Source organism: Myotis lucifugus, unplaced genomic scaffold, assembly GCF_000147115.1.
Source record: "Myotis lucifugus unplaced genomic scaffold, Myoluc2.0 scaffold_23, whole genome shotgun sequence".
NCBI lineage: Eukaryota > Metazoa > Chordata > Mammalia > Chiroptera > Vespertilionidae > Myotis > Myotis lucifugus.
The window spans coordinates 7386275-7413680 of NW_005871071.1; the positions used below are offsets into that span (position 1 = coordinate 7386275).

General features: G+C 39.1%; 1 protein-coding gene across 1 annotated transcript in view; it reads left to right on the top strand.

Moving 5' to 3' along the window:
- Positions 1 to 23634, top strand: part of ATP8B4 (ATPase phospholipid transporting 8B4 (putative)) — a 190693-nt gene extending 167059 nt beyond the window's left edge. Inside the window, exons 23-27 of the mRNA XM_023751673.1 lie at positions 4081 to 4164; positions 7095 to 7340; positions 16962 to 17100; positions 19773 to 19903; positions 21540 to 23634. Coding sequence (XP_023607441.1) covers positions 4081 to 4164; positions 7095 to 7340; positions 16962 to 17100; positions 19773 to 19903; positions 21540 to 21821 — 882 coding nt within the window. The 3' untranslated portion in view covers positions 21822 to 23634. The remainder of the gene's footprint in view (positions 1 to 4080; positions 4165 to 7094; positions 7341 to 16961; positions 17101 to 19772; positions 19904 to 21539) is intronic.
- The last annotated feature ends 3772 nt before the right edge of the window (positions 23635 to 27406 follow it).

Consider the following 27406-nt stretch of genomic DNA (forward strand, 5'->3'; position numbering starts at 1 on the left):
CTTCCCTTCCCTTCCCTTCCCTTCCCTTCCCTTCCCTTCCCTTCCATAATAAAGGTATGCTCTTATTGAGCACTATCTGTTTGTCAGGTGCTGCTGTACTGGCATTTACTTATTTCATTGAATACTCACTACCTCCCTTGAATCCCCATTTTATAGTCAAGAAACCTAAGACTCAGAGAGATTATCTTAAGAATACCCAGTTCTGCTTCTGATTTCAATGCCCTAACCTTTAAGACAAAGCTTCCTTTCACTGAGTAATTACCACATGCCAGGCACTGAGTTAGGTTCTTGGGTTGGCACAGGTGTGTAAGTCATATAACCTGCTCACAAGGAGCTCAGAGTCTAGTGGAGGTGGTGCTGGGAACTGGCACATAAATAATTGAAGTTGACAGTTATGAAGCAGTGAGGTGTGGAGTGTCAGGGGACTATTAAGAAGTGTCTGGATCCCAACTCTGAAGGGTGGAAGGGGGCAGGGTTCAGAAACGCTTCCTGGAAGACCTGTCCATGTGCTGATCCTTCAAGGATCAATCATAGTGAAGAAGATGAGGAGTAAGAGGATGGGCATCTCAGCAAAGGGGACAACAGGAGGAAAGTTATAGAAGTCAAGAATGACTTGTCTTGGAACACGAGCTATTTGGTATGGTTAAAGCTGTGGGATTTGGGGATTAATTTGATGTGGAGTATTGCAGAGAGAAATATCAGATTTCTGACTTGGTTCCTAGGATGGATTCTCATATCTGCTTCTCCATTCAATTGATTGTATATGCCTTTATGCAAGAAAAAGATAGAAAAGGGCAAATAAATTAACTTCTTAGTATCTCTGTGAAAATAGTTTTGACCCTGTGGGTACCCTAGAAGTTCTCTAGACCATGCTTTGAAAATCTTTGTGATCAATGCATTGATCAATCTCCCAACCTTGATGGGACTCAGTTTTCCCATCTGTAATTTGGGGGCTGTTAGTAGTAATGGCCTCATAAGCTTGTAAGGATTTCTTGAGTCAATATATGTAAAACCGTTGAACTAGTGCCTAATACATAGTAGGGGCTCAGTAAATATCATTTCTTGTTGTGATTCTGAGTGACAGTAAAATTCTTACAAGAAATTGCAAAAACTCATTTAAGCTTGATTCTCATGATTTTCCCTTCTTGTCCTCTCTTGTTCCAACTGTAAAATTAGGCTTTGAATTGAAGTTCCAACTTAAAAATGCTGCTGTGAAATAATAGTAGGTTTTAGTGCTAGTCAGTTTGTGACAATGGTGGCACTTTATGTCAGACCATCAGCTACTGACAGTTTAGCATGTCATAATTTCCCAGATTCTTTCTTTCTTCCTAATACCAGGAATCATCCCTTCCCTGTGAGTGGAAGTTGGATGGTAGATGAGGTAAAGGAAGAATAAGTGATTTGACCAGCACCAGGTTCTGCCTGGGGCCACAAGATTTCAGTTTGGCTGCTTCCTCCTTTTACGTTTTCCAAACTGTAATCATGAAATGAATTGATATGTTTGAAGAATGGAAGTCAGAGGCCATCACAAATAGTGGGGGATTTGTGCCAGCAATTTCTCTCCCTCTCTTTGATGAGGGCATAGGGATGAGTAAAATAATCAAAATTAACCTTGGCTTCCCAGTGAAATTACCTGAGAAAAAAATTTTTTAAATCTTCACCTGAGGATATATTTTTTAAATTGATTTTAGAGAAAGAGGAAGGGGGAGAGAGAGAAACATCGATCAGTTGCCTCCCACACATGCCCCAACGGAATTGAACCTGCAACCTAGGTATGTATTAATTGGTGATGAAATCTGCAACCTTTTGGTTCACAGGACAATGCTCCAACCAAGCGAGACACCTGGCCAGGGCCTCCTCAAAAAATTTTAAAACTACCGTTACCTGGATCATCCTACCCCTAAAGATACTGATTTAATTGGCCCGGGGTGTGGAATTTTAAAATCTTCCTAGTGTCCAAGTTTTGCCAGGTTATAACTAAAAAAGGTCACATGTTTCCTTTTTAAATTGTAAAGTATAAACAATCTACAAAAAAGTACCTACCACATAAATGTCAGCTTAACATATTGCAAAACGAACACCCACGTAACTATGATCCAGTGAAAGGAACAGAATGTTGCCAAACTCCCAGAAGCTTCCCATACCTGTACTCAGCCACACCCTTTTTCCAACTCTTCAGAGGTAACCATTACCCTGGCATTTTATAATCACGTTGTTGCTTTGTCTTTTAATTTTACCATGAGTATGAAGAAAAGATTGGCACATTTTTTGAACTTTATTGAAATGGTATCATACTGTTTTTCTTTTGTTCAGCATTTGATTCATTCTTTTTTATGAATATAGGTGTAGTTCTTGCTTTTCATTATTCTGTAATACTAGAGGCCCAATGCACGAAGATTCATGCAAGAATGGGCCTTCCTTCCCCTGGCTGCCAGCACCGCCTTCGCTCTGGCTGGAGCTGCCTTTCTGCCTTCGTTCAGGCCCAGAGCCGCCTTTCGGCCTTCCCACGCTTCCCAGAGGCCCGGAGCGGCTGGGGCACTGTGGAATGCCTGCGTCATCACCATGGTGACGACGCAAGTGTCCCACCCTGCCCCCAGCTGCTTGGCACCTGTGTATGCAAATTAACCCACCAGCTTTGTTGGGTTAATTTGCATACTCACTCCTGATGGTCTGGTGGGTGTCACGAAGGTACGGTCAATTTGCATCTTTCTCTTTTATTAGTGTAGATTTCATTATGTCCATATGGTACACCTGATGGATGTTTTGGTTGGTTTGGAGCTATTACAACCAATGCTGTGATAAACATTTTCATGTGTCCCGTGATGCATGAAGGCAGACACAGTCTTATCTAAGTAGAGTTGTTGAATGCATTTGCTCATCACAAGGAAGTGAGAGACCAAGCTGCTGTTCTGGTAGACTCTTGGGGTATATAGGAGTTGGCATCTGGGACCCTGTTAAGATTCCTGCTCTGGGCTGGGATTCTGTAAGGTTGCATACTACATTTTATCAAATGTCACTTTTCAGTGAGACCCTCTCTAATCATCTTTTTACAACTAAAACCCTCCCACACTTCTTATTCCCCTTTCCTCTCTAGTATTTATTATCTTCTAACGCACTCATTCATATATATATATATATATATATATATATATATATATATATATATATATAATCTTGTTTATTGTCCTTTTCTTGACACCATTAGAATGCATATTTCATGAGAAATTTTTATCTGAATAATCAGGTTGAATTACCATTGCTTAGAATATAGTACCTGGCTCATAGGGGTTTCTTAATAAATATTGGTTGAATGAATGAATGCATGAATGATATGAGTAGCAGTACAGGCATTGTTTAGGAGCTGGAGACCTGGGTTTTAATTTTTGTCTTTGCCTGTATTAAGCTCTGTAACTCCAAAAGATTCTGTTTCTACATCTCTATGTACTCATTAACAAATGAATATATAATACCTGTTTTGTATGAATTTTAGTGAGGCTCCTGCAAGGAAGTATTCTATATAGATGTGAGGGGATATTTCTATCATCTTACTTGTTTATATGTAGTATCCTGAGCAAATAGCTTCATTCCCACTTTACTTTAAACCACTCCCAAGAAAAAGCTCTCCCTTTGAAAGCAGGATAGAGCTGACAGGTTAATTTTTGCATCTCCCTCTGAAGACTTTAGTGGATCCTTTGCATATCACTTAAGTTAGATCATTAGACTCATTATAACCCATTGCAAAACTGAAGGATGAAATAATAACCCACCACAAGGGTCCGGGCCTTGAATGTGTCCAGTGGTCTCTCTGGGTCATCTCCTATCATCCCCACTGCAAGTCTGTAGGGAGTGTATGGCTTCATTTTAAGATGAAGAAATGGAAGTTGAGAAAGATCTGGTCTCCCACCAAGATAGGGGAGCTGCTAAGACAGAGCCTCTGGGAGAACTCATGTCTGTCTGACTCCAAAACTAAACTCTCACCTACCTCAGGAAATTGAGAAATTTCATTTAAGAGCTGACAAGTAAATATATATTATCACTCCTATAGACGATGTTTCTCACTGCTGTGCTATTTGTTTTCAGACTGTCTATGACCAGTGGTTCATCACCCTCTTTAACATTGTCTACACATCACTTCCTGTTTTAGCCATGGGGATTTTTGACCAGGTATGTGTTTTTCTCTATTTACAAGTTATTTTTCTCTGTTGATGCTTTTAGTTGCTTCTAACTTCTAAGTAGAAGATAAAAGTCATAGAAAGAGTCTTAGGAGTGCAATTGTTTTAATAGGTATTGTTTGGGTCATAACCCCTTTCAGATCCCCCACTGCCCCAAGAAGTTTCTCTGATCAAAGTTTGGCTACTCTCCTCTTGGAGATTCATACCCTAGATCCATACCCCACCATCTTAGAGCTCTTAAGGCTCTGAGCATTTTCATGTGTCCTCTGGTGCGTGAAGGCAGACACAGTCTATCTAAGTAGAGTTGTTGAATGCATTCACTCATCACAAGGGAGTGAGAGTCTGAGCTGCTGTTCTGGTAGATTTAGTAGTTCAAGTCACTGCCCCAAAGCCATACAGCCAAAAAGTGATAGAATTCAGCCTAACTCCAGGCAGCTCTTAAGGCTCTAAGATGTCCTGCAGGAAATAGTCTCTTTAACTTCTTTTTAATTCAGCATTTTTCAAACTCATTTGACTGTACTTTTTGTTACCTATTTTTCATACATCACTTATTAATATGCCTCAGAACTAGTGCCCTGTGGTTCACACACCGGGAAGTGCAGTATTAGCCTCTGAGAGTGTAGAGAACCATGAGTGATAGATAAAAATTCATGAAACCAGGTTGGAGTGCAGAGAGCTAGCATCTGCGGTGAGACTTCCTTGGTCAGCACAGGCCAGAACAGAACTACAGACCAGCAGAGAACTCTCCCAGTGGGAGAGAGACACAGCCCCGTAGCCATGGGGAGAGAGGGTGCATTGCCGTTTTTGTTTAGTTCAACATGCTTGAGAGGAGAGAAGAGAGAGAATCATTTATAAAAATGGTGGCTCCTTGGCATACTCAGAGCCTTGGAAGGTATTTTCTGGAAGGGGGGACATGTCTGGCTGCCTGTGGGGAAGTGAAAGGCTAGCCAGAGGAGTTTCCATGGCACGATGACAGCGTATTATTTAAAAAAATTTTTTTGAAGTATTTTTAAGGAGACCAGATTTTCTCCAGGCTGTTGTTAGACCCATTTGCTAAGCCTCACTTTCTGGCCCAAAGCCATCTATTGCAAAATATAAATCTTCACATTATGAGCTCACTCCACTCTCCCATTTTGTGGCTTTGTAGTGAGCTATAAGTTTCACTTTTCATATGTAAAAAGGGCAGTGTGTGAATAGCACGTTTTATGGAACTCTACACAAAGTAATAGACTCCTAAAGACCTTAGATATAAAGGATTTACATGCATTCATTTTCAAGTGCCATGTTGACAAGTGTCTCTTTTCTTGGTACTTTATATCTCCTCAGAATGTGGAATAAAATAATAAAAGTAGGACAGTTTCTGGGAAAAGATGATTATTGTGCGATTTGAAAAAAATATACAATAAGGCCTCTATTGCCATCTACTTGAGTGCCTGTTCCTTTCCTTTTCTGCTTTGTCAACTTTGGTTCTTAAACTGATCCCGGGATCATGGAGTGCTATGCCGAGAGGGTCTCAGTGATCACTACAGATCACTCATTTTATAAGGAGGAAACCAAGGTTCAGAGGTTCAAGTCACTGCCCCAAAGCCATACAGCCAATAAGTCATAGGATTCAGCCTGACACCAGGCCACTTGGCTCCGAACTTGCTACGCTATCACCATTGTTATTACTATCATTATTGTATTTGTTATTATTTAAATAAGGCATTTATTACTTAAGGTATGGCAGGAACTCTGCTGAATACATACCCATTTAATGATGACAGTAGTCCTGTGATGGAGGTGCTATTGTTAGCGTGTATGGAAATAAGGAAACTGAGGCTCAGACAGGTCTAAGACTACACCCCATTTGCTAAGGGTTTGAACTCAGGATTGTCTGGTTTCAAAGTCTGTGCATTCAACTCTACCAGTCACTGGACTGAGAAAACAAGCCCCCAACAGCATCTCAAAACCAGACGTCCTAAAGAGAATATGTCAGTGTTCTTCCTGGGACCCCATTCACCAAGACTCACGCCATCCCACAAGGGGAAGGGGAACCTGATCTGCCCCCAGAGTTCATAACTGTATTCCTTCCTCTTCAGCTGCATCTCCTCCACCCATGCCCCTCTGATGTCCTCTGTGGTCAGTCCTTACCATCCTTTTTGGTTTTGGCATTTGGCTTTGGTGGTCATCAGCTTTGGAGCTGGTTGGAAATGCAGAGTCTCGGGTCCTAGACCTATTGAATCATAATCTTCTCCCCAGGTGATTTCCATGCACATTAAGCTTGAGAGTCACTGTTTTAGTTTCTCCCAGGACCCCCACTGGGGGCAAACATGATGCCCTCATATTCTGTGGAAATCCTTTGTCCTGAACACCTGGTAACTGTCACTGGAATCTTCCCTGGGTAGAACACTCAGCTCTTCCTGCCCACCTGGGTTCCCACATGCAGTTTTCCCCTTTTCCTGTTCCCCTCTTGTTACTCACCCACCCCTCTAAGTTGGGAACTCTGATTGGCCATTTCCAACTCTGCAGCTCTCTGTTGCCATCACCTGGTTACTACCACTCACTGCCTTGGCAATGAACCCCAGGGCCCATTGACTGCACATGATGTACTAGGATGCTGGGGTCACGAGTGCCGCTGCAGGAGAGTACAGGAAAGAAAACTTAAACGTGAAGCCAAACATCTGGGTGCGAGTCAGGTTTTGGTTCTGATATAAGAGCTGTGTAACCTCTCACGAATCTCTCTTGGAAACTCAAGTTCCTCCTTTATATAATAGAGATCATTTTAGTATCCTCTGGGTTATTGTGGGAACGAAAACAAGATAATGAGTAGTGCATATGAGGGCATGCTTAGACATGCACTTGCTATTTCTGGAGATAGGGAATTCGGGGCCTCTGACTTCTCCTCAAATCTCCTCTGCTGAAATAACTCTCTGTTGACAGGATGTAAGTGACCAGAACAGCATGGACTTTCCCCAGCTCTACAAACCTGGACAGCTGAATCTACTTTTTAACAAGCGTAGATTTTTCATCTGCATGGCACATGGAATCTACACCTCATTAGCCCTTTTCTTCATCCCTTATGGGGCCTTTTACAGCGATGCCGGAGAAGATGGGCAGCACCTTGCCGACTACCAGTCTTTTGCAGTTACCATGGCCACGTCTTTGGTTATTGTGGTCAGCGTGCAGGTAAACCTGTTGGTGAAAACATCTTAAATGATGGCTTTACAACTTTTAAAATTCTGTTTCATTGTTTACTGATTTTGTCTACTTCTTGGAGAAAAAAAAATCCTACAAGAACACTGGGGCTTCCTTTTTAACTACACATTTTGAAATGGATGCTAGCTGAACCTATTGTGGTAATCATTTCACAATAAATGTAAATCAAACCATCATACAGTATGCCTGAAACTTATGTAGCAAAATATGTCAATTATTTCTCACTAAAGCTGAAAAAAGAAAGAAAACAAGAAGTTTTAACATAAATTACCACATATAGGAAATTAGCATAGGTGTCTATAACCTCCACATTAATAGAAACCGTCCAATGAATCACTTCTTGGGGTTGAGCATGGTTGGTTAAGGGATACATTTATACTACTACTACTACTTCCTTCTGGTGTTTGAAGAAGAAAATTTTTCCACTTATAACAGAAAGAAAAATTTTTTCATGATTTCTAAAAGACTTAATAATTTCCAGGTTTTAAAGTGAGATCTAAAGTTTATCTGTCAATACCTTTCCTTGGAATTATTCAAGAGGTTCAGTGTTATGTTACAACTGTGACACCTCTGAATCTGACAGAGATGATTTTTTAAAAACTATGTTTTTATTGATTTGAGAGAAGAGAGAGAGAGAGAGAGAGAGAGAGAGAGAGAGAGAGAGACATCAGTGATGAGAGAGAATCATCAATGGGCTGCCTCCTGTATGCCCCCACTGGGGATTGAGCCCACAACCCAAGCATGCACCCTGACAAGGAATAAAACCATGACCTCCTAATTAATTGGTTGACACTCAACCACTGAGCCATACCACCTGGGAAGACAGGGATGATTTTTGATGTTCCATTTATCTTCTTCCACTGGATATCTTGAGTTGTGTTTCTACTTCCTTTTTAAGCAAATAATGGACAACACTATTAGATATGATGTTAGAATTCACAAAAGCTTTCTGATCCAATAAAATCTGTAGCTCTGTGTGGATACAGCAAGCAATGTGGCCTCTGTTTGTTTTCTATTTTTGTTTTTAAGGAGAAAGTGTCAATCAAAGGCTTAATTTTTATAGAGTTTGAATTGCCTTTGGTCAGTCCTTTTTTATCCTATAAACAATCTCTTTTATAAGTCTTAGCTGCTCACATCCAACAAAAGATCTCACTAAACCCAGACTTTTTCTTCATGACTCATTGGATATTTATTAAATTGAATGAATCAAATGTAAACATATTGCTTTAAAATGGCATCTTTGCCATTCCTTGGCCCATTTAAGTGATATCATTAAGTCCATACCAAAGCTATCTAACACTTGACATCTTGGAAGTTCAAAATTCAGAGTCAGACAAGTAGCATCCAAAAGCAGAACCAGATTTCTCCACTCAGAAAGGAGTTCTATTTTCTATTTTACAAGAAAGCATACTGGTGCTTTGTGAGCCCTCTAAGCCTAGTTCCCCAATGTTCAATTCTGCAGCAGAGGAGAAAATCATGGCGTGGCTTAGAAGCAACTGATGTAGCTAAGGCATTCATCAGTAGAGTCCATTATCGGATAAAGTCTATATCACCTCGTCTTGCCACTACATTGGGCACTCCAACCTCTCTTGTTTTGGTGCCTTGGGATCACTAAGCAAATGCGGTATATGCTCTTGTAGATCCAGCCCAGGGAATTGGATGATCTACTCCTTGTCATGAGGCCACATTTCCAGTTCTCTGGATTCTCCCTCCAGTGGGAGGGCAGCTATGGGATGTACAGTGGCATCTTTTTACTGGTAACATCTTTTTAGCTTATTCACCTCCAGGCCAGACCTGGTACTTGGTGCTCCAAGAGGTGATTTGAAAGGTAGTAACTGAGATAAAGAGCCAATATCTGAAGAAAATGCAAAGGGAAACCATTCTTCACACTGCCCTTAATATTATCTGCTGTATAAATAAGGGCAAAAATTACCTGTAAAATTTATTATAGACATGACAGGCATTATATGATTTTAGTGAAACTAGTTTTCAAAATTAACCCTATAATTTTGGGTTAGAAAGGAGTTCTGTTTGTTTTAATATCAAAAGTCTGTTGGTATTCTTATATATCTTTTTCTCTTTTTTTCCTTAGCTTGTCCATAATTTATTTTTTTATATTCTATCACAGCAATGCCAGTGCTATGTTTCTATATTAACTTTAGATTTAGAAGCAGTTTTCCCCATGAAGCACACAGCTCTTCTTATGGTTGGATGTCACCATTACATTTCTCCTTTTTTTCCCCCCACAAGTTGAGAGATCATAGAAACAATCTTATTTTAAAAACATTGTTTATTCACAAAAAGATCACAGAATTTTGCATTTTGTAATTTGGAGTTTTTAAAATCAAACTATTTAAAATTTCTTACCTTTGATTATCAAGGTTTTATAAGAATGATACCCATGCGTTCTCAGAGGGATTCACATTTAGGACTCAGAATAATCATTGGTAACCTGGTGGGACTATCCACGTCTGTCTGGTTCAGTCCTGATTGGCCTTTGTCTCTCCAAGATTACTCTTTGCTTTCCATCTCCTCAAGGGCAACTGTGGTCCACCTAACTTTTCTCTAATGTTAACACTAACATCTTATATAAACACGCTGCAATTGCCAATACTATGAAATTAGCCTGGGTACAATCCTATTAACTGAGCTACAGATTTCCTCAGTTTTTCCATTAATGACCTTCTGTTCCGGGATCCCACATTGCCTTTAGTTGTCATGTCTCCTAAGATTCCTCTAATATCTAACAGTTCTCTTTCCTTATCTTTCATGATCTTGACACTTTTGAAGAGTGTCAGGAGTATTGTAGAATGTCCCCGGGTTTGTTTGATGTTTTCTTAAGAATAGACTGAGATTGTGGGTTTGGGGGAAGAATCACAGAGATGTGTTCTTCTTGTTGCATCCTATTAGGGAGCACATGATATCAACATAATTTATTATTGGTGATGCTGATCTTGGTTACTTAGTTAAGATGATATCTTTCAGGTTTCCCCATTATAAACTGACTGTGTTTCCCTTTTCATACGCTAGTCATTAGAAGTGAGTCACTAAGTGTAGTCCACATTCAGGGGGAAGAGAATTACGCTCCATTTCCTAGAGAAAGGAGTTTCAAAGAATTGGTGGTCATATGTTAAAAACATAACTGGTATAATTTTAAATAAAATTGACATAACAAACGGGGATTCAAGATTTACCCAAGATTACACAATAACTGCATTGCAGGTTTAGGACTAGGATTCAGTAGTCTTATTTCCCAAATAAATGTTCTTAAATAAAAGCATTTGTGTTTTTTTAAATATGTGAGGTATTTTCTACAACACAACTATTACTGAGTTTCAGGGTATTTGGCATAGTTGGGAAGCAGTAATGCACACATGGAGTTGTACTTCTAAAGACAGGGCTCTGGGCCTCACTACTTGGTGGCTGTGATCTCTTTGCCATGTTACAGGGTTAAAGTCCTCTAAGTCTTATCAACATACTCCTGTTCCATAGATTTCTCCTCTACTTGATTTCTCCCTGCCTCACCCATATGCCCACCATTAATTCCGAGGGGCCCAAGTCAGCCGGGAGACTGAGGAACTTTCTGGATAGGAGAATGAGAAAGGAGAGATTGAGGCTAGTGATGGTGGCCTAGAAGCAGAATGGGTAAGAATGAATACCAGTTTCCAACATCTGGCACGCTTCGTTTATTACTGTACTCCAATTTAAACTAGGTGTCAAACACGTATTTGTTGAATGAATGGAAGGACAAGGGATATGAAGAGAAAGGTTAAAGTTGAGCAAAGGAAGTGAGAAGAATTTGGTTGAGGTACCCAACTATCCCCGCTGTATTAGTTAATTCCCATCTTACCTCAGATGACTAAAGCAAGCCTGTCCTTAGTGGTAGCCTTCAGAAACTTGTGTTGTCATTACCACTATGAGTAAGATCATGCTTATACATATTTTGTAGTGCCACTATGCAGTAGATATTATTGTCCCCTTTTACAGATGAAGCTGAGCGGTTAAATGACTTGCTTGAGGTCACCCACTGAGTTCCAGGTCCAGAATTGGAACCCAGGCCTATCTGACTCCAGCATTTTTTGGGATAAAGTATTTTATTTTACAGAAAGACTGTTTAAAATGAAAACTTTCAGGCAGTATGAGAAGAAAGGTTACACTGAGCATAAAGGGAGATAGATACTTTCTTGTTTATATAGGAGAAAGAAAGAGAGAAGTCATAAAGCTAGGAGCACTGGGGTTTAGAAGAGAGAGAATATCTGGAAGAACAGAGGAAGAAGATGTCTGTAGACACTAAAAGCATACTTGGCCCACTTGCTTCTGTCAGGCTTTTCTGGTTTTTAGAGTAACAACAGCAGCTCCCAATAACTGAACATTTCCTATGTAAACGAATTGTTACTGAGATCATTCCAACATCTCATTTACTCCTCTTCCCTCACAGCCCTCTAAAACATAGTTGCTATTACTATAGATGAAAACAACAAACATGTTATAGGCCAGGATTTAAACACAGATCTGACCTCAGATCCTCAACTCCAAAGCCATGTAGACCTCCCTCCTTTATAAAGATAACTGGAAGCTATGGCCTTCCCCCAGTACATAGTAGCTACAGGGAATGCATGGTCCACCTCTATCTTCCATGAGGGGATACCTAGGACACCTATACCACCCTAGAGTAAAATGAGAGAGAAACTCTGTTCATAGATGATAAACACACAGATCCTCTTTCAGCCTCAAAATTTCAATTTAAGGAATATATAGGTTAATTCCTGTCATTTTAGTCTGTCACTTATTTTTATGTCTAGGAAGCCATGAAAGTGTCTGCTTTACCTTAGAATTCTTAGACATGAATGCATAAGTGTTTATAATCATGAAAGCTCAGCAATTTTGGCTTCAATCAGAAGTTGCTGTCCTATATATTTAGAATAATATGTTTGAGGAATTCTGTGAATGAACTCACTTTGATGGTGGCATTAATAGCCTTTTCTCACTGTTTAAGCTTGACTTGTCATGGTGGTAACAATCCCCATGAAATTTCCTTGGTCTATATATAATTACAGTTATAAATTGTATGGTATGTATGTGTTCTGCTCATGCTATTGGCCAAACTGTACCCATGTCTATTATTTTTTAAATATCAGTTTTCTTCAGTTATTTAAATTATAAAGTTCTCCTTTTAACATTTCAAACAATATAGAAGTGTTTAAAATAAAATCAACCTTCTTCCTTTCGTTCCCTACACTTTCCTGCTTAACTACTATTATGATTACTATAGCTCAATCCTTTCATATTTTTTTCTTTGCTTTGAGACACGCACACACACATATGTATTCAACAAAAATTCTTGTAATTTTTGTAATACGCTTTTCTCACTTAGTGACATATGCTGGACAGCTTTCCAAATCAACACATTCAGATCTATTGTAATCTTATTAAGAGCTGCACAGAATTTTATAATATGGATATATAATAATTTATTCATCCTTTCTCTAATGATAGACATTCAGGATGTTTCTTTTTTTTCTTTTCCTTTTTTTTGTTATTGAAGCAATGCTGCCATTCATATACTAGTACATATATTTTATGTACTGTCAGATAAATTCCTAAAAATGAAATTTCTGGAGTCAGAACTAATTTTTACCAATCTGATAGATGAACAATGTTGTTGTTTTTGTCTCATTACTGGGTCAAAGAGAATAAACATTTTAAATTTCATAAATATTGCCATATTAATTTCCAAAAAGATTGAAGTTACAAACAAGAGAGACTTCTTTAAGTTTAAAAGGTTTATTAAAAGCCACCAGGTAGCCCTAGCTGGTTTACCTCAGTGGATAGAATGTTGGCATGCCAACTGAAGGGTCCCGGGTTCAATTCAGGTCAAGGGCACATGCCTGGGTTGTAGGCTCCATCCCCAGTAGGGGGCATGCAGGAGGCGGCTGATCAATGATTCTCTCTCATCATTGATGTTTCTCTTTCTCTCTCCCACTCCCTTCCTCTCTGAAATCAATAAAAATATATTTAAAAAAAGCTACCAGGTAGTGCCAGAATCTTCAGGAGGGCAAATGAAACAGGGAGAGCCACAGCTAGGCTTAGCCACTGGAGGAAGCACCCAACCACAGGGCTGCGTTGTTGTAGGGAGAACACTGCTGTTGCCATCGTTCACAGCTTGGCTCTGGTCACACTGGATGGAAGGTGAACCACAGAGTCCCAGGAATCATCACCTCCACCACCAGGCTTGTCAAATGTTGAGAGAAGTTTAGTAAACTTTCAATGGCGATTATGATTCTTATCAAGCTCTCCTTGTATTTCAAGGAGATTTTACTTTAAATAATTTGAGGCTATGTTATTTGCCATGTGATGGTTCTCATTTAATATCTGTTCTTTATAGCTTTTATCTTTTTTCATGATAAAATATCCTTATTTAAATTTTAATTTTTTATATTTTTATTTTTCTTGCTTTTTTAAGTCTACATTTGCCTGATATATAATTTGGGTCCATGCCTTCATTTTCATCTCATTCTATTAGTTTTTCTCCTTTAATAAGAGAATTAAACTACTCATCCTATCTAATAAAGAGGGAATATGCTAATTGACTCTTACACCATCACAAAGATGGCAGCGCCCACAGCCAATAAGGAGGGAATATGCTAATTGACTGCCCCACCCTCAAAGATGGTGGCACCCACAGCCACAAGATGATGGCGCCTAGTCCCCTCAGCTCTACTGGGGTGGCAGGCATGCAGCAAGGCCAAGCCCACCCCCAGGCAGGCCTGGTCTTGCCATGCACCTGCCTCCAGAGTCCCCCAGTCCCCTTAGCCCCCAGGGCTGGCCTGAGGCTCAGGCAAGCCTTGAATGGTGGCTGCCCAGCTGACGCCCGAGATGCAGGCAAGCCTCAGATGGTGGCTGCCCAGGCGCCCAGGGCCGCCCAAGGCTCAGGTAACCAGGGCCAGCCGAGGATTGCATTGCCGGAAGTGGCAGCAGCAGACGCTGCCAGCAGTGGCAGCAGCAGAGGTGTGATGGGGGCAGGCTGGGCTGAGGGATCCCCCTCCAGTGCATGAATTTTCATGCACTGGGCCTCTAGTTTTATTATAATAACTTATGTGTTTTACCTTGTTTATTTCATGTTCTTTTAGGATTATTTTTAATTCTATCTTTTTATTTCAATTTTTTTCCTTTATATACTTGGATGCCCTGTGCTTTTTTAATATCCTACTTATGAGTAATTTACAACTTTTACTATTGAATTCCTATTTTACTAGTGATTTCTCCCTATTTTCATAGTCATTTAAATATTTATTTCTATATGACTATATCAAAACTAAGTAACAATATTCTTTTACCAAATGCTTCACTAATCTGTTCTGCACCTTCCCTCACCCACCTCCAAATTAAACAATTTTGGAAATGTTTTTACTTTACTTCACCCTCCCTGTCTTTACTCCTCTCCCCAACTCTTGCACATTAATAATTTAGAACTAAACCACGATGTTATTAAATGCTCCTTAAACATATGTTTTGACTGTTTCAAAAGTTTTTCCAAATTAATACTGCAGTTCATACTCACATTATTACTCATTTAGAGCCAACTACAAATTTACAAGAATCATTGCTCACCACCACTTTTATCATCTTTGTCTTCTGCTATTTTGAGGTCTTTGTTCTGATTTAATTTTTATTTGGTTGCAGCAACTTCCTTGAGTAATTTCTTCAAAAAGGGCAGATAGATTTTATACTTTTGAGCCTTCTTTCTTTGCCTTTGTATTTAAATACACTATTGGAATGGCATAAGATTGTTGAGTCGGAGCCTTATTTTGGGGGAACTTTGTAAACGTTGTTCCATAATATCCCAGTTTCAGTGTGGCAGTTTGATATTAGGTTGATTCTCTCCTTTGTAAGTAATATCTTCTCTAGAAGCATGTGTTCTTTATCTTTGGACTTCACAAATGTCACCAGAATGTAACTTCTTTCATTAATTTGCCTTGGATTTAGATTGCTCCTCCACATTTGAAAATCTTTGCTGCTTCTTATGGCAGAGCAGTTTTCTTCTGTCATTTCTTTGATCTTTACTTTTTAAGTTTATTTTCCATTCTAAAATGTCATTTTTTGTATATTGGGCCCAAGGATCTGACATCTATGGATTTGCCATCCCCATCTCATATCTTTTTGCACATGGTTTCTATTTCTTCAAGTTTTTGCTCTCTGTTGTGAGATATTATTTCCATTTGTTTTTTCCAGAATATTAATTCAGTTCTCATTAGGGACTATTCTTATTTGGTTTCTCTACTCAACTTTTTAATTCAGAAATAATGCTTTTTTTCTTCCAGAATTTTTTTCTTGGGATCTAATTGCATCCCCTTAAGAGTTCTCATTACATTTTTTTGTTATTGTTGTTATAGTACTTGTCTGTATTTTCCATTAGTTCTGCCTCAATAGGAGCCACCTGTTCTTCTTTTTTTAGTGAAGTCTGAGATTCATTGTGATTTTTCCTTGCCTACTCATACCAACATGATCCAGGCTGTTGGTGTCTCTGGATAGTGAGGAACTGATAGGTGGTAGAAGATAGATTTGGAGATTTTGTCTAATGTCTTAGTATCCAAACAAACTGGAGAATCAGCATCTGTTTGCTGAGGCATGGGTGGCAGGGCTTTCTGTTCTCAGACCACTTGAGGAAAGAAAATGCTGCCCCTTTGTAACCCCTGTAGTTTACATCCAAGGCTGCCAGCATCCTTTTAATGGGTCAGCATTTTAAAAAGCAGTAAACTTCAAGTGGGAAGTGGACATATATCTCCACGTGCAGAGAAGGATCTATATACTATGTGGGTAGGACCCCCTCAGGCAGGCGAGAAATCTGTGATCTGTACTTAGATCATTTGGAACCTGTGAGGTACATATAATGACATCAGAACCTACCTTTTTTTCCCTCTCTGATAATGCAAGGGTTCATATTCACCACTGGCTCACTTGACACTCTGACAACAGTCCATGCTTACAGCTGTGCTGCCACAACAAGTTATTGGAAGACAGAAGAGCTTGTGAACATGCTCCCAGATCACTATAAACCCCAGCATCTGAACTTTATGTCAGAAGAGGATGAAGGATTTTTCTTTGTTATTATTTGAATAATTTAAGAGAAAAGATCATCAATATGAGATAGAATATTGGTGTCAAAGGGATTTTGCCAGTGTAAAAAATGGTCATGTGAAAATTTATGTTCAGATTATAAAATGTTGCACTTGCTCACTAAAGAAAATATTTTTTTCCAACAGAAAATTTTGAAAGCAATTTATAAAGTAACATTGAAATGAGAACTCATTCCACTTTCTTATTTGTCTATAAAAAGAAGCTTCACATGTTATCCCCTTATTCTGACTCTACCTTGACAATTATAATGGCTTTCAGATATAAGTTCTAAAGTCAGTTGCCAAGCAGAAATGTCAAGTCAGTGCCCTGTGTTGTGCAAAATGTGGAAGTGCCTGTGGTTGTTTGGGAGCTAAACAGGTGCAACCATTTTTTCACAGAGCAGTTCTGGATAAAGACCACTCAATAAAATGATTCTCTGAAAGATCTCCCCTGTGTATTTGACTTTGTTTGCAGATAGCCTTGGATACCAGTTACTGGACGGTCATTAATCACGTTTTCATCTGGGGCAGCGTTGCCACTTACTTCTCCATTTTATTTACAATGCACAGTAATGCCATGTTTGGTGTCTTCCCAAACCAGTTTCCGTTTGTTGGTAAGTGAATCCTACTATCTACTGGGGCCTAGTGTCATGCTGTCATTTATTTTTCCTTGTAATTTATTTTCTGGGTTGGGTGGGACTAGGGGTAACCAACAATCTTTTCTCTAGGAATTGATTGCATCAGAGGCATCTGAAGGCTTCCAGACTTGAAGCAGGCCCTGAAAGACTAGTTTCTGCTGTCCTTAACCAGATGCAGAAGAATCATTGAGATAGCTGCTTCCTGGTTCCCAACAATCCAGATGCAGTAAACTGTCTCTTTGAAAACAAGAGGCATAGCATATATATCATCTAACTGAGACTTGTATGGTAGAGGAAAGAAAAAGAGCAAGAAATGCTGGGCTTTGCCTTTTATGCCATATTATCACCGACATATCTGCCAAAGATTACCAGTGGAACTTATTTGCATTAAGTAAGAAAAAAATGATGTATAATTTAGACTTCTACAAAATTTGGTACATTAGTCTGTAAGTGGCATGAAGAGTAGGCTCAGACATTAGATGACCACAGTTCGTGTCAGCTTCACCACTTATAAGCTGTGTGACCTAGGAACAAGTTTCTTTTCCTTTCCATGCCTTAATGTCTTCACTTCTAACCTGAGGATATGTATAGTTCCTAGTTGCATAGGAAATTTGTGAGGGTTAAATGAGACAATACATATAAAATGCTTAGTATGTGACATTTTATATAGTACTTTAAAAAAACAAATGTTAACCATGATAATGGTGATGATGATGATGATGATGATGATGATGATGATTCAAGAAAATGTGGCTTGGGGACATTTCACAGTGATTTGAGCAGCAAATGGGTAGCAAAGCACCTCCTAATATCCCTTACGATCTTGATATGCTATGATTCTACAAAAGTGTACATCTGGTCTATCTATGGTGTATACTACTATTGCTTTCTACATTTCAAAATGATCCTAGCAAGAGTCACTGAACTTTACACAATGGGGCTACTAACACATTTTCTCAGAAGTTTTGAAATCTCTAGGGTGTGTGAGAGAAGTTGGTAGCAATGATGTTTTTGAGTTCATCCTAGCAAACTGTGGAGTGATGTATAGTCACAACCTTCTTGGGCTCAGTCAGGCAAGACTGAGATTTGCATCTACTTTTTGGGGAGTCCATTCTACAAAAAGATTTGTAGAAGACTTCATGTAAAAAGCAAAATAAGAGCAACTATAGCATTATACATTTCCAGTGATGCAAAGGTTCCTCAAATTGTAATTCCATTTAAATTCACACATACACTTAAGAATGTTATTCTTCAACTTTTGCCTTGCCTTGCATGTACATGGAAATTTTAAATCGCACCACTCTTACTTAATACGTAATATGAATACTTTGCTTACCAGAAGATTCCAGCCATGTAGAAGAAACATGATGGTTATGAATAAAAATAAGCATATTAGGAAAGAGAGACATTAAAACTATTTTAAGTTTTTTTTTTTGGCTGCCAAATCTGAAAGTTCAGTGCATTGACTAGAAGATTTTCAGTCCTAAGAGAGCATTCTAGAATGCATAATGGGACTGGAATGCCTCAACCAGAGAAAGTATTTTGTGTGGGGACTGCTCTCTCCAGCTAAGCACATGTCATTCCAGGAATTAATTACTGTGCTCCAATGAGACTTTTCAAAAGTTAGATCAACATTGGGGTTTAAGAAAAAAAAATTTCCTTAGTAGCCAGCAGCAAACAGGAATGTGGTTTTAAAGCAAAGCTTGTTTTTATTTTTTCCTCAGCCATGCCTGGGGATACTGAGCTTCAAGGAGCTCAAAGAGACTATTTCTGTATTTATCCTCACCCAAGGATATTTTTCCATTGATTTTAGGGAGAGTGGAAGGGAAGGGGAGAGACACACACACAGAGAGAAACATTGATGGGAGAGAGACACATCTATTGGTTGCCTCCCACACGTGCCCCCACCGGTGTGGGGATTGAGCCTGCAACCGAGGCAGGTGACTCTTATTTTTAAGAAACAAAAGACTCAGGAAGAACCTTTGATCTTCCCCCTAACTGCCTAAATATTTAGATAGAACCTTCTCCAGGAAGGGAGTTATCATTACAGATAACTATATTTTAATATGAACTAGGTGTGATAGATAGGGAGAAAACTAGCAAGGCCCATTTGATCTACATCCTTCCTGTATCCATTGTTAAAGATGGTCCAACAAACATTTATTTACCAGATATTTGCTTCTCCATTTCCTTGTGAAGTGCCTTCTTTCCCTTTGAAGTCGAAACCACTACTTCCAATCCCTACTCCCTTTTCTCCTTACCTCAAGATGGCTTGTAAGCCTCAACTGCTAGGGTAAATGTGCCTTTTAAAAATAATAGCTGCTTTGTAGTTGAGGGATCTAGAAACTGGATGAGAGAATTATGCTTCACTCATGAAGCTGGGCTGAACCTGACTAAGAGGATGCTCCAACTGACCGTCTCCAAAGGGTCAGGCCACCAAGTAGTTCCCAAGAGTCATCAGTCTTGCCTTCTCCTCATCACCATTGAACATACCATATAGTGGAGAAGACACCTAAATTAGTGGTTCTTCTTAGATGGTCCAAATATCGCCATTCCTAAAAAGGCCTTATGGGTATAGACAACAAGCCTATTAATGCAACCATTCAATTCTATTTATAAACACAAAGTATATTTTCCTTTAACGATAGGAAATGCACGACATTCCTTGACCCAGAAGTGCATCTGGCTGGTCATTCTCCTAACGACAGTGGTTTCAGTTATGCCTGTGCTGGCATTCAGATTTCTGAAGGTGGATTTATTCCCGACCCTGAGCGACCAGGTATGTTGTACTGCTGGTGAGTCCTTGAAGGGCTGGTTCTTGGTTCTTGGAATTGTGTTCTTCTCTGCCTGATTGGAAGCCCAGTGAAGGGCCAATGAACTTCCCCTTGGCAAACACCCTCAAGTACACAATGTCACATCACAGAAGATGAAACTGCCTACATCTGAATGTACTAGCCTTATGAGTAATGACCAATAAAGACAAATGTCTAGACTAAATATGGGTGGGGCGTCATAAATTACAAGTGAAGTTGGGTATTTTCAAAAGTTGACTGGAAGCATTTTGGACAAATTGTTCCAAGGGAAAGACAAGCAGTGGGGAAAGTTATTGTCTTGGGGACAAATAAAGGGTACAGTAAAAAAGAGACAATCAAGGTAGGAGGAGCTCTAACTATTTGTAGAAATGTAGTGCAGATTCAGAAACATGGAGGAGATTTTACCTTCTGAACAGATTAAGAAACGGAATAGCAGCATAATGGATGGATTGGAAAATAGAATGGATTATAGGAATGCCTAAATCAAGGGATTACCATAACATATTTCAGTGTTTCCTGGGAAGAGGAGAATAAGCAGGACAATGTCAAGTTAGGTCTGGACGCAGGTAAAAAGAGAAAAGGAGAAAGAAGGGGAGATACATTTGTAGCCACATCAAGAGAAGGGTAAAGACACTAATGGGATGAATAACCAGACCAACGATGCTCAGAGGAACTGAAATGGAACGTTCCTTGTCAAGCTGTCCCTCTCATTCTGGGGCCAAACTATAAAAATATTCCTTCTGAAATGATTCCTAGGGTCCCCTCTAATGTCTGTCCTTTCCCTTTGCCTGTGAAAGCTCATTCTTATGTAAACCAAGAAAATGATGGATGAGTTGAAGGAAGAAAGATGATGATCATTTCTTGCTCTGTTTAGTCAGATCGTGACTTTCTGCTTAACAGTTTTTTACTGACATAAAAATCGGAGTCCAAACAATCAGCTGAATCAGAGAATAAGGTGGCTTGCAAACCTTGTTCTAAACCTTGCATCTTTTCTCCTCAACTTCAGAGGGAAATGAAAGAAATATTGGAAACCCACCCAAATGATGTTGGCCTCTTCAAAAGGTGACCAATCCCCACCTCCAATGAAATTAAAACCCTGAAAATCTCATGATACCTTGACCTACCACAAGAATTGAAAAGTTCTGATTATCATTTTTAAAATTTTGTCCTTGTCTAGTTCCTAATGACTATTGGATTCTGAGAATCTCCAAAAGAAGAAAAGGCCTGTTTTGAGGAGAACGGGGACTGTAAATTGTTATACTGACCATGTTTGGGTGGTGCATGCTAGAAAATCTCAAAGTATGTTCCTATTCATTTAAGATGGATATATGAGATGGAGACAATAACAAAATTTGCCTTAATACTTCTTGCTTACTTATTAGTCTCTTGGTAGAAATAAAAACTGACCAGTGCCCAGGGTAATCCATTAGTTAGAAAAGTTCTTAGTTTTTAGCTGAAAAACTCTGTTTTGCGATTAAGGTGAGTATTTTGTTAATGTTGATGTTGTTTTTACTGAGAAGGCTTTCACTTCCCAGAGTGGCCCACTGCCTAGAGTGTGTTATTTGGATGCACCATCTCACTCTGGATCTCCTTCCTCTCCAGATCCGCCAGCGACAGAAGGCTCAAAGGAAGGCACGGCCTCTGCATAGCCGAAGGCCTCAGACTCGTAGATCAAGCTCAAGAAGATCTGGATATGCTTTTGCTCACCAAGAGGGCTACGGAGAGCTTATCACATCTGGAAAAAATATGCGAGCTAAAAATCCACCCCCAACATCAGGGTTGGAAAAGACACTGAGTAATAGCACTAGTTGGATTGAAAATTTATGTAAGAAAACCACAGACGCAGTGAGCAGCTTTAACCAGGATAAAACAGTGAAACTGTGAGTCAAGATGAATTTGAACCACATAGTTATCTTTTCACTTCAGCTGGAGCTGAAATTCAGCTGGCTCTGGAGCTTGGGATTGGGGCTAGGAGTGGGGCAGATTGCCTCACTTAATTTAAATCTGTGGCAGACAGCTGCCTGGTGCCTATCAAATAGTGGTGTACTCTACCAGAAACCAAGTCAGATGGTCACCATCTAATTTGTGATTTGGCAGACAAAACCCTCACAATATAAGCACAGGGTTTTATCAATTTAGATACCAGTTGACCTGAACTTTAGAATTTTATGTATTGAGAAAACTTGTAAATCTGCATATACATTGAATGCATCTTCAGGTGGATAAAAGGGTGCATTCAAAAGGTATATACCCCAGCTGAGAAAGCATGCTTGTTTACAGATAAACACGTATATGTAAGATCAGCCTTTCCCAAGATATACTTTTAATATTTAAAATTATACTAAGATGCTTTCAGATTAAGATATCTTCCTAGTCTTGATATCTATCTGTGGGTTCAGCCAGAACAAAAATCACCTTCATGCCTGAAGAATAGAAAAACACATCGGTGTTCCTCATTTTTATGCTAGTCTAGAGATGGTGCAGATTGAGCATTTTAGCTGGGGGATAAATTGGTAATTTGGTCAAATTTATTAAAAAAACTTACATGGACCTGTTCATGAAATGTCAAAGAGAGGCTCTTTAGTAAGTGTTCTAAATACTTTTCAATGATTTCTATAACAATCTTGGTAGGAACTTGCCCTGTGTTATCCTGAACCATCAATGGAACCAGCAAAGCATTGAAATTTCCAACTTTAATGATAGTATTCCATACAGTATATGGGCAAATACTTTCAACATTTCTTATTTTAAAAAGTTCCATTTGAAACCAAATTAATCAACATTCTTTTCAATTACAATTAAATACCCAGGCTTAAGTCATTCAGAGTGAGTTGCTTTTGGTTTTTAGCTATAATGCTTATAATTCCAAAATAAACATATGTAGATGAGGCTGATTTTTTTTGGAGACGCTCTAGTCCAAATGTGAATCACCAATGTAGTTTCCATAAAAGAATTCAAGCAGATTTGTGTTCAAAGTCCAGCTCTATTGCTTCTTACCTCTATAACTCTCGGCAGGTGAAGTGCCTCTCTGAGACTCAGTTTCTTCCTCTGCAAAATGAAGATATGCTACCTACCTCATGTGGTTGTTTGAGGATTGTCAAAGCACAAATTCTCAAATCATTAAAAACATAATTCTCAGAGGAATAGATGATGAGGTTAGGCCCATTTAATTCACCATCAGAATAATAGAGCAATTGAAAAGGATGTGAAGAAGTAGAATTTAGCTAATCACTGTGAAAGGCCTTGAAATGAGATTGCAAAGTAAGATATAAAACTGGTCAGTGTCCTACCGGGAAATAAAACTATGACTGTGGAGGTGAATTTCTCTACCAGAAAGCAAAAACAAGTTATCCCCATGCCTTATCAATTTTTTACAAGTCAACATCCAACTTTACAGGGTTCTTAATCTGGTTCCTATTAAATTATTAGTCAAAGTTCTATTTCCCAAACGAGTCAAATGGTCCTTGGATGGGCTTGATGAATAATGGGCTAGCATAATATTAGTAGGTCACACAATCCTGTTTTTTTGTTTTGTTTTGTTTTATTTTGTTTGTTTTTTTGGCCTTAATTTCCAAGTCTGGGATAAGTTTCTTTGAATGGGATCAAATAAGATATGTGTCAAAGAACCTAATCATAGTAAATGCTCATATATGTTCCCTTTGCCCCTACATGCCTATGTAGACTCACCAAGATATTAGTTTTCAATGTCTAATGTGTTTGCTCACTTTTTATAACATTTTTGAAAGATTTGAAAACTTTCAGTAAATATTTTGGCAATATTGGTGTTTTATGTTTTGCCACTTCTTTATTGGGAACTCAAAGAGTTTTTGTCACATTGGCCAGCTGATTTTTTTCCCTCTCTCCTTTACATGCCTGTGGAAAATGTACATCATTCTTAGGATTGGAGTCAAGAATAAAACAAACCAATTGGACCTATATATAAGGGATGGGAAAAGTTAGGAATGTTCCAAGTTTGCAAATTCAGTTCAAATTAAATAAGGCTGTTTATAAACAGATAATGTGGATGATTGTGAGAGAAACACATTATCAGCTTACTTTGGCCCCATGAGATTCAAATTAGCTCACACACCCATTGCGAGATCATTTGATTACAAGTGCCAGGGATTATTTTGAACCTGCACAAAAAGAGTCTGAAGAGTGACTGGTGATAGCAGTACACTGGGGAATAATAAAATTTTAATTTTACATAAACATTATCATATTATTTGGAAAGAAAATGTATTTTCTAGATTCAGGACTGATGTTGGTAGCCTTGAGTTTTTAAAACCTTAGTTCAAGTTTTGAGCTTTTATAGGCAACTAGAGGCCCATAAAATTCATGCACTTGTGGGGGGGGTCCCTCAGCCCTGATTGCAAGAGGGCGCAGGCCAAGCCAAGGGACCCCACTGGAGTACGATCAGGGCTGGGGAGGGACACAGGAGGTTGGCCAGCAGGAGAAGGACCATAGAAGGGCTCCAGGGTGTGTCCGGCCCATCTCTCTCAGTCCCGATAGGCTGGACCCCAACAGCAAGCTAACCTACCTGTTGGAGCGTCTGCCCCCGGGTGGGCATTGCACATCATAGCGACTGGTTGGCTGGTTGACTGTCTGCCCCCTGGTGGTCAGTGCACAACATAGCGAGTGGTTGAGCAGCCTTAGCATATCATTAGTATATTACACTTTGATTGGTTGAATGGACTACTGGACACTTAGCATATTAGGCTTTTATTATATAGGATTGCTCATTGTATTCCTTTGAGTTACATCTGCAATCTTCATCTCTCTCATCTGCCTCCAGGTATACATACCTGTGAAGGAAAGAAAGAAAGAGAGATGAAGAAAGCAAGAGAGGAAAAAAGCAATGGAGAGAAAAGAGGAGAAAGGGAGATAAGAGTTTCCAGTTATATATCTCTGAAAAATAAATTTAATTCCTCAAAGATTGTATTTGAGAAGTGAATACAAACCCTCATTCACAGTTAATGTGAGATCAAGAACATTTTATTAGAAAGGGGGCCAGGCTCTCTCTGGCTTCTCATTGCATGATGCTGCTGATTTGTGGTGGGTGGGTCATGCCACTGACTTCCCCTGGCCTTAGCCACCCAGCCCATCAATAGGAAAATCAGGCAGTATGGTCTCAAAGACCCTTGCTCATTTGCCCATTCTGTGAGCTTTCCTTGCTAGTGTTGCACATTGTAATTGTTGATTCGAGAGTGGGAGAGAGAGAGAGAGAGAGAGAGAGAGAGAGAGAAGAGAGAGAGAACTGGATTCTCCCTTGAGGGCAGGACTTGACTCTTGTACTGGTTTGTATTTCTCTAGAACAGCCCCTGCTATTGCTTAGCTCTCCACAGAGATGCTAAACCCTATGGTAGTGCTTTTGCCTGGGTCAGTTGAATAAACTCAATTTCTTGCAATTTACTAAGATCTTATATCCACACCCTCTCCTTTCCTCTCTGCTGCTTTACATATCAAATGTATATAGAAACAAAGGTAAGATACTTCTGTCTGGTTAGAAGGGGGTCATTTTAAAGTCCTTTCCACCTCATCCCTGGACTTAGAGGAATTTTTTTAAATTTAATTTGTTGACATTGGTTAATAACATTACATAAGTGTCATGTACAATTCTATAATACATCATTTATATATTGCATTGTGTGCTCACTACCCATAGTCTAGTTTCCTTTTATCACCATATATTTACCCTCTTCATTCTCCCCTTCTCCTCTGATAACTGTTACCTGTGCCTATGAGTAGGTTTTTGTTTGTTGCTTTCTGTTTTATATCCGACATGTAAGTGAAATCATAGGTTCTTGTGCTTTTCCGTGTGACTTATTTTGCTTAGCTGCTTCTCTCAAGATCCCTCCATATTGTTGCAAATGACAGTATTTCATCCTTTATTATGGCTGAGTCGAATTCCTTTGTGTATATGTACCACATCTTCTTTATCCAATCATCCATCGAAGGATACTTTGGTTGTCTCCATCTCTTGGCTACTGTGAATAATGCTGCAGTGAACATAGGGGTACATATATCTTTACAAATAAATGTTTCCAGATTTTCATATGGCAGCTCTATTCTTAATTTTTTGAGGATCCTGCATATTGTTTTCCACAGTGGCTGTACCAATTTACATTCCCTCCAGCAGTGTATGAGGGTTCCTTTCTCTCCATATTCTCACCAACACTTGTTATTTCTTGTTTTATTAATAGTAGCCATATTAACAGGTGTGAGGTGATATCTCATTGTAGTTTTGACTTAAATTTCCCCGATGGCTAGTGAAATTGAGTATCTTTTCATACATCTGTTGGCCATTTGTATATCTTCTTGGGAAAAGTATCTTTTCAGATCATCTACCCATTTTTAAATTAGATTGTTTTCTTCTTGTTGTTGAGTTGTATGAATTCTTTATATATTTTGGATATTAGCCCCTTATTTGTGGTATTCTTTGTAAATATCTTCTCCCATTTGGTTGGCTGCCTTTTTGTTTGGTTGATGGTTCCTTTTTCGGGCAGAAGCTTTTTAGTTTGATGCAGTCCCATTCATTTATTTTTTTGCTTTTACTTCCCTTGCTTTTGGGATCAAGTTTACAAAAGCCTCTCTGACACCAAGGACCATAAGTTTGGTACCTATTTTTTTCTATGTATTTAATTGTTTCAGGTCTTATATTTAAGTCTTTAATCCATTTTTGAGGTAACTTTGTGTATGGTATCCAATAGCAGTCTAGCTTCACTCTTTTGTATGTGGCTTTCCAATTTTCCAGGCACCATTTAATGAAGAGGCTTTTAGAGGAGTTTTTTTTAAACCTCAGCTTCCTCAGGATTTAGGTTGAAACAACAAAGCTTGAGTGATTTCCTTCATAGTTGTACATAATTTTTCAGGTTCTTTATGTATTTACACAGTGTTCTTTGAGCCTCACCACAATCCTGTGTAGTGGTCAGAACGTTCATGTTAAACCCATTTCTAGGAAGAGGAAATGAGCTGCAGAGAAGGTGAAGTGCTTTGCCCTATATTTCCAGAAAGTAAAAAAGTCGCTCAGATCTGACACTTAATCCAGAGCTTCTTACCTACAACTTCTCTTTCCACATCCAGCTCTCTCTCCTCACACACAAGAGATTCCTGAACAGTCCATCCCTCCTTCTAAAGCAGTCATTCGATTTCTCACGTGTACAGATTCAGGTAAGGAGTACAAACAAACGTCGGTGTTTTGAAATGTGTGTTTCAGGTGTTCTCTTTCTCTCTCGATGCAAATAAGCACGATTTCCTCCCTAGTTTAATACTGGAAGAAGGCAGAAATTATGATGCCTTCTGGATTGGGGTGGATTTCTGCGGGTCAGGAGTCAGATAATGACGCGGGGCCACAGTTTTCCAATTTTTACATTGACATCTGGTATTAAATGTCTGCAGTTTGCTCTACTGCGTCAGATTTCATTCCTTGGTGACAAATCACGAACTTTTGCAATTCTCCAGCCGAAGCA